We start from the raw sequence: 8,056 nt of genomic DNA, 5'->3' as shown, positions 1-8,056 counted from the left end.
TCTTTAGAATGTGTGTAGGATTTCTAAAGCTTCATTCTTAGGGGAATTGTGTGGCTTATTACATGGGGCAGAAGATTCATCCTTTATCACTGTATTTTCAAGTATTTGGACACAGAACTATAGACAATCTGCATTCAAAAGATAAAGTGTGCAAATGTAAACTTTTATTGAACAGAACTTTGTCATACTGTAAGCCAAATTTATACAGTAAGGTTTACCTTTTCAAAATGAATAAATACAATGACATAATATAAACCTTAAATAAATATAGGAAATAAATAGTATCAAATGAACACTTTTGGTCAGGACATTTGGTTTAGGGATGAGATGTAAGACTTCAGGCAGACTTTGCACCTGCAGGAGAGAAAACAGGGTGAGAGTCAGGTCAGAGAGCACAGGTGAGAGTCAGGTCAGAGAGAACAGGTGAGTCGGGTCAGAGAGAACAGGGTGAGAGTCAGGTCAGAGAGCACAGGTGAGAGTCAGGTCAGAGAGCACAGGTGAGAGTCAGGTCAGAGAGCACAGGTGAGAGTCAGGTCAGAGAGAACAGGTGAGTCGGGTCAGAGAGAACAGGGTGAGAGTCAGGTCAGAGAGCACAGGTGAGAGTCAGGTCAGAGAGAACAGGTGAGTCGGGTCAGAGAGAACAGGGTGAGAGTCAGGTCAGAGAGCACAGGTGAGAGTCAGGTCAGAGAGCACAGGTGAGAGTCAGGTCAGAGAGAACAGGTGAGAGTCAGGTCAGAGAGAACAGGGTGAGAGTCAGGTCAGAGAGCACAGGTGAGAGTCAGGTCAGAGAGAACAGGTGAGTCGGGTCAGAGAGAACAGGGTGAGAGTCAGGTCAGGGAGAACAGGTGAGAGTCAGGTCAGAGAGAACAGGTGAGAGTCAGGTCAGAGAGAACAGGTGAGAGTCAGGTCAGAGAGAACAGGTGAGTCGGGTCAGAGAGAACAGGGTGAGAGTCAGGTCAGGGAGAACAGGTGATAGTCAGGTCAGAGAGAACAGGTGAGAGTCAGGTCAGAGAGAACAGGTGAGTCGAGTCAGACAGAACAGGGTGAGAGTCAGGTCAGAGAGAACAGGTGAGAGTTAGGTCAGAGAGAACAGGGTGAGTCGGGTCAGAGAGAGCAACGTGAGAGTCCGGTCAGAGAGAACAGGTGAGAGTCAGGTCAGAGAGAACAGGTGAGTCGGGTCAGAGAGAACAGGGTGAGAGTCAGGTCAGGGAGAACAGGTGAGTCGGGTCAGAGAGAACAGGGTGAGAGTCAGGTCAGGGAGAACAGGTGAGTCGGGTCAGAGAGAACAGGTGAGTCGGGTCAGAGAGAACAGGATGTGTCAGGTCAGAGAGAACAGGGTGAGAGTCAGGTCAGAGAGAACAGCGTGAGAGTCAGGTCAGAGAGAACAGGTGAGAGTCAGGTCAGAGAGAACAACGTGAGAGTCAGATCAGAGAGAACAGGTGAGTCGGGTCAGAGAGAACAGGGTGAGAGTCAGGTCAGAGAGAACAGTGTGAGAGTCAGGTCAGAGAGAACAGGTGAGAGTCAGGTCAGAGAGAACAGGTGAGTCGGGTCAGAGAGAACAGGTGAGAGTCAGGTCAGGGAGACTCACTATTGCGGCCCACGGTGTTGCAGCCCAGAGAGCTCATGGAGCCGATGCGGTCCATGCGCCGGCCGAAGCAGCCGGACGAGTTTCGGTTGGAGTTGTTCCGGGTGGCTTTGAGGTTCTTGGCCGAGAGGAGCTCATGGATCAGGGCCTCGTCCAGCTCGTCCTGAGGCAGGTCTGTGTCTGCTGGCTCCTCCTCGGACTTGTAGGACCCGGGGACCTTGTCAGCCCTGTGTGAGGGCCGGCCATACATCTCCTCTGCCCTCTGTGGTACAAGAACATCCTCCGCACTCAGCTCTGTGAGGGACTTCAGGCTGTCCAGGAGATACTGCCACACAAGACGGATTCAGGTGAAATTAGTTAGAAACACTTTTTAAAGCACAATTTGAAAAGTTGAACCAAAAATGTAATTTTTTTTTTTTAAAGAAGATAAATTATGCTTTTATTCAGATATTTTAATAATATTTTTACTATAACATGAGCAGATCATCAGTTTACATTTTGTTCATTGTAAAACCACAATTTTGATCTAAAACAGGAATGGAAACAGGTCCATTGACTTCCTGTTCCTGTTGACTTCTATGTATATCACTCAATGTCTTAATTTTTCAAATAATCACAGATACAGGGATGTAGGTGTGGATATGAGGTAAGTGAAAATAGGGCTTTTCTGAAGACTCGCGCTTCAGTTGCAGGACAAAACAGGACAAACTCAAACATGCAGGAATCAATTAAATGTTTAATCTAACAGCTACAATCCGCATCATCTGCAGAGTAAGTGGCCGAGTAAGACTGACCTGTAGCTCCAGCAGTGGTCTTGTGCTGGTGATGGTGCCGGGGTTGGTGCCGGTGGGGAAGGTGCTGGTGAGGTGTGCCATCAGCAGCGCGCTCACACACAGGCCTGTCACATTCATGATGCTCAGCTGGTCTGCTCCAGGTTTGGCCCTCAGCAGTGCACACAGCTCTTTTATCCAGACGACGCAGGATGCCAGGAAGCAGAGTGACAATTCTGACACCTGCAGCTGATAACGGCCGCTGTTGGAATCTGTGTTGTCTCTCAGATAGTGTGTTTGTGTGACACTGGGGCTTCCTCCGCTCAGCCGCAGGACCACCGGACTATCAGAGGAAGTGTGGCCCAGTGTCATGAATGTGTCGGGAAATAAGGCGCTGACGTGGGACATACTCGAGCACATTTTTGTCACATTACGATGTTCACCTCATCTAAAGAACTCATGCCCCGGCTAAGTTAGACCAAATAACTAACAGACTTACAATGCAACGGCAAAAATTAAATGGAGCGTGACGTTTTACCGCCAACTGTGCCAAAAGTTTCAAATAGAGCATTAGAGTCAACCATCTTGAAAGTAACTAAAAGAAACAAAGAATACACTAATATATATATATATATATATATATATATATATATATATATATATATATATAATAAAACATATATATATAACATTAAATAACATTATTTAATTACAAAATCATTATTTAATTACAAAATATACAGTAAACGCATTAAATCTTTAGTATAATTACAAAGGTACATGGGACACTCTCCTGAGCTTTGAAATGGGACTCTTAGTATTCGTGAGACACATGCATTGTCACTGCTCCTTGCCTACCTAACTATCCAACCAGCTTTCCTATTCCCACAAGAAACCAAGAAAATGACACGTTTGCTTCTCTCACACTACTATAAATGTAAACAAATGTATACATTCAAATATAAAGTTATAAATTATATATTGTTTAAAAAACTGTTTCAATATGCAGAAATGTACTAAAAGATTATGTTTTGGGGGATATAACAATGGTGACACCTCATGGGTTTTTCATCAAATACCAAACCATATAATACCATACAATTGCACTACGTCTCTGCCAACATTTGCCTTAAAAATCTCTGTTTCACTCACAAAACCCCCCAAAAGATGAGGTGTGAGCAGAAATTGGTATCTGTTTTGGCAAACTAGAAGCCAGTGAAGGCAAGAGGAGACGACGGGAGCGCCACTGAAGCAGAACAATGTATTTCAGACAAAACAAATGAGTTACGGGAGCTGAAAACGAGGCTATGGAGAGAAAGAATTCAAACAACCTTCTTTCTTTTGTTTGTAGTATTTTGAGGCAAATAATACACTTAATCAATTTAGTAACAAAATGGGGAAAAGGTGAATAGTTTCCGTATGCACTGTACAGGCTTTATACAGCACATTTGAGTTGTTGATTTAGCACATATTTGTATGTTGGCTATCTCTTTTGTACATACACAAATACAGAAATATTACAGGATTAGGCTGGGGGACGTATGGGGGCCCTTCATCAGGAGTGGACTTCCCTCCATTATTAGATCTTTTATACAAAGTTTTGGGTTCAGTGCATGATTTCAACATAAAAACCCTTTTGGTTTGTCAGTTTATCTTTTCTTCTATAAGAGGAACATGAGAGGACAATAAGAGGAACATATGAGGACAATGAGATGAACATGAGAGGACAATAAGAGGAACATGAGAGGACAATGAGAGGAACATCAGAGGACCATAAGAGGAACATGTGAGGACAATGAGAGGAACATGTGAGGACAATGAGAGGACAATAAGAGGAACATGTGAGGACAATGAGAGGAACATCAGAGGACAATAAGAGGAACATGTGAGGACAATCAGAGGAACATGTGAGGACAATGAGAGGACAATAAGAGGAACATGTGAGGACAATGAGATGAACATGAGAGGACAATAAGAGGAACATGAGAGGACAATGAGAGGAACATCAGAGGACAATAAGAGGAACATGTGAGGACAATGAGAGGAACATGTGAGGACAATGAGAGGACAATAAGAGGAACATGTGAGGACAATGAGAGGACAATGGGAGGAACATGAGAGGACAATGAGAGGAACATGAGAGGACAATGAGAGGAACATGAGAGGACAATGAGAGGAACATGTGAGGACAATGAGAGGAACATGTGAGGACAATGAGAGGAACATGAGAGGACAATGTGAGGGGATAATGAAAGAACAATGATTAGACAATGAGCGAGGACAATGATTAGACAATGAACGAGAACAGTGAGAGGACAAAAAGAGGACAATGAGAGAGGACAAAGAGAGGACAATGAGAGAGGACAAAGAAAGGTCAATGAGAGAGGACAAAGAAAGGTCAAACAGAGGACAATGAAAGGACAATGAGCGAGAACAATGAGAGAGGACAAAGAAAGGTCAATGAGAGGACAATGAAAGGACAATGATTAGACAATGAGCGAGAACAATGAGAGAGGACAAAGACAGGACAATGAGAGAAGACAAAGAAAGGTCAATTAGAGGACAATGAAAGGACAATGATAAGACAATGAGCGAGAACAATGAGAGAAGACAAAGAAAGGTCAAAAAGAGGACAATGAGAGAGAACAAAGAAAGGTCAATGAGAGGACAATGAGAGGTGACAAATAAAGGACAATGAAAGGACAATGATAAGACAATGAGCGAGAACAATGAGAGAGGACAATGAGAGAGGACAAAGAAAGGTCAATGATAAGACAATGAGTGAGAACAATGAGAGAGGACAATGAGAGGACAATGATAAGACAATGAGAGAGGATAATGAGCGAGAACAATGAGAGAGGACAAAGAGAGGACAACGAAAGGACAATGATAAAACAATGAGCGAGAACAATGAGAGAGGACAATGAGAGAGGACAAAGAGAGGACAATGAGAGGACAATAAGTGGACAATGGAAGGGGACAATGAAAGGAAAATTATAAGACAATGAGCGAGAACAATGAGAGAGGACAAAATTAAGACAAAGAGATGACGAAGAGAGGACAAAGAGAGGATGAAGAGAAGCCTGGGACCACATTCTACTGTCTTCTACCGTGAGATATTTTCTCCATCTTCAACTTAGTCAACTTCAGATCCAGGAGCTTCTTATAAATACTATCAAACTATTATCTCTGCTCGGGCAAAGCTAAAATGTAGAGGAAGTATTGACTCTGGACTTTACTACCTCACAGACCGACCCCAGTTTGTGAGAGCCCGGGACTGTGTGTCTGACACTCGGACCAGCAGTGTGGGGGCGCCCCAGGGCACCGTCCTCGCGCCCTTTCTCTTCACCCTCTACACTGCAGACTTCAGACACGACACGGGCAGCTGTGTCCTGCAGAAGTTCTCTGATGACTCTGCTATCATCGGACTCATCACGGACGACGATGACGCGGAGTACAGGGGACTGGCGCAGGACTTTGTGGACTGGTGTCAGCAGAACCACCTCCTCATCAACGCTGGGAAGACCAAGGAGATGGTTGTGGACTTCCGCAGACGCCACCCCACTGCCCCCTCACCAGTGAACATCCAGGGAAGGGACATTGAGAGAGTGGACTCATACAAGTACCTGGATGTTCATCTGAACCACAAACTGGACTGGACTCATAACACAGACGCACTGTACAGGAAGAGCCAGAGTCGGCTCTACCTCCTGAGGAGGCTCAGGTCTTTTGGAGTGACAGGGCCACTCCTGAAGACCTCCTACGACTCTGTGGTGGCATCAGCCCTCCTGTATGGTGTGGTCTGCTGGAGCAGCAACATCATAGAGAGGGAGAGGAAGAAGCTGGACAAATCTCCGTCCTGGGCTGTGCTCTGGACTCAGTGCACGAGGTGGGGGACAGAAGGGTCCTGGCTAAACTCACATCTATGCTGGACCATGAGTGTCACCCCCCGCTCTGGAGAGCAGCTTCAGTGACAGACTGATCCAGCCTCGCTGTGTGAAGGAGAGATTTCGCAGGTCTTTCCTTCCTGCTGCTGTCAGACTTTATAACAAACACTGCTAGCCCTGAACATGTGCAATACTGATGTAACTGTGCAATACCATCATATTCATGTGCAATACTGAATTAACCATGTGCAATACCTGTAAATAAGAGTGTTCTATTTTGTTTTTATTCAGTTTACTTACCTGCTAATAGTATTACCTAGTCTTGTGCTAGCTATTTTTACTTTATTTTATTTTATTATCATTATTTTATTATCATTATCTTATTTTTATTTATCTATTTTATTTCCCCCCCTCCATTCCCTATTAAGATAGGAGAGGGTGTTTTGTTAATAAGAGTTTTTTGTTTTGTTCATAAGAGTTCTATTAAGAGTGTGTTTTTGAAACTTCCTATAATATGTCTTTTCCTCCTGTTTCTACTGCGTTGTAACAACAAAATTTCCCCTTGTGTGGACATTAAAGGATTATCTTATCTTATCTTATCTTACTAATAATGTTTTGTTTATTTCATTTTTGGTACAGAATTCATCTCCATATCATCAGAACATCATATTCTTTCCATTTATTTTCTTAGCAGCTTCTAACTATTGGCCAAAGCTCGTGTCGGACACAAAACACTTTCCAAAGACCAAACAAGAGAATTATGCAAAATATGTTTTACTTACACAGCACGTACAAACAATATGAGGACACCAGAATAAATAAATACAAAAAACATAATTTATTTCTATATCTCATGTGTGAAAACTGTAACATCCTTGGTAAAGTCTTGACCCAGTCAGGGCAGGAGTCCCAGGGTCCCAAGGGCTCCACACGCTCGTGTCGGGGCCTCTGCAGAGAAAACATCAGGATGAACTCATTTTCACTCTTTCATTCATGCATCTGATGACTGATTTTTTGGTTCATTTGGAAATTAAATAGTTGAAATATATGTAATCAATCCACATTATAGTTTGAATTAATGATTTTATATGGTTGATTGAAAATAAAAATGAAAATATAACATTTGGGTTCAAAGATAGGACTGTTTTGTGATATTTTGGTCAATAATATCTGTGCAGTGTGAAATGTAAAATGTAATACAACGTAAATGTAGTACATTGTATTACATTTTAAACACCTGATGCAGACGTTTACAAATGAAGAATTCATTTGTAAAAATGTTGAGGGTTTACATTATACTCTTTATCTCGCAGTGTTTTTAAAAACAAAGAATTTTAGTGCAATTGAAATATTATTACAGCGCTTCTTGACATTTAATTATAATGTTATTAATGATCAGGATCCTGTGATCGGGATTTTTTGTGTTATTTATTTAATGACTCCAGAACTTTTGGTAAAGAAAAGTGACTATTGTAAGAGGAAAAACAAGTAAACAGCTTCAACCTTTTGGGGGAACATAACCCTAACCCATATTTATTCAGGCTTGGTAACTACTTAATGAGTCCCCTGACTCCTAATGCCTTCTTAAGTAGTTACTAAGCATGAATGATGATAAACCATTTGTTTGTTATGAATGAAGTCTTTATTCATGCTTTATTAAGGTTAACTAAGGTGTAGTTATTATAAAGTGGTTCCAAATTGTTGTATGGAAAAAGGTGGCCCTACATTTTAGGTGAACTGAATTTGTTTCTTTTCTTTTTGTTTTTGAGTATGTGCAGTATGAGTGCATTTGGGGTTGTACCTGCGTCTTTGGC

At 42.4% G+C, this 8,056-nt stretch overlaps 1 protein-coding gene across 1 annotated transcript; it reads right to left on the bottom strand.

Moving 5' to 3' along the window:
• Positions 1-215: 215 nt before the first annotated feature.
• On the bottom strand, positions 216-2,732 carry LOC140362424 (brain natriuretic peptide-like). Its single transcript, XM_072448530.1, has 3 exons — positions 2,380-2,732; positions 1,589-1,910; positions 216-354 (listed from the first exon to the last, which is right to left on the bottom strand). Exons 1-3 carry the CDS (start codon positions 2,725-2,727, stop codon positions 338-340), a joined length of 687 nt encoding a protein of 228 aa, XP_072304631.1. The 5' UTR covers positions 2,728-2,732; the 3' UTR covers positions 216-337.
• Between the last annotated feature and the right edge of the window lie 5,324 nt (positions 2,733-8,056).

Source organism: Eucyclogobius newberryi, unplaced genomic scaffold (assembly GCF_026437365.1).
Source record: "Eucyclogobius newberryi isolate DKJ021-1_F unplaced genomic scaffold, fEucNew1.0.hap1 SCAF_17, whole genome shotgun sequence".
In the NCBI taxonomy this organism is placed as follows: Eukaryota; Metazoa; Chordata; class Actinopteri; order Gobiiformes; family Gobiidae; genus Eucyclogobius; species Eucyclogobius newberryi.
Note: the sequence above shows the minus strand (reverse complement) of the source record. Positions and strands in the feature narration are given on the sequence as shown.

Bases quoted from the DNA above. Each gene is read 5' to 3' on its own strand.
- LOC140362424 (XM_072448530.1), bottom strand. From the start codon at position 2,727: ATGACACTGGGCCACACTTCCTCTGATAGTCCGGTGGTCCTGCGGCTG. The intron at 1,911-2,379 runs GTCAGTCTTACT...CTTGTGTGGCAG, and splicing joins GACCACTGCTGGAGCTACAG to TATCTCCTGGACAGCCTGAA.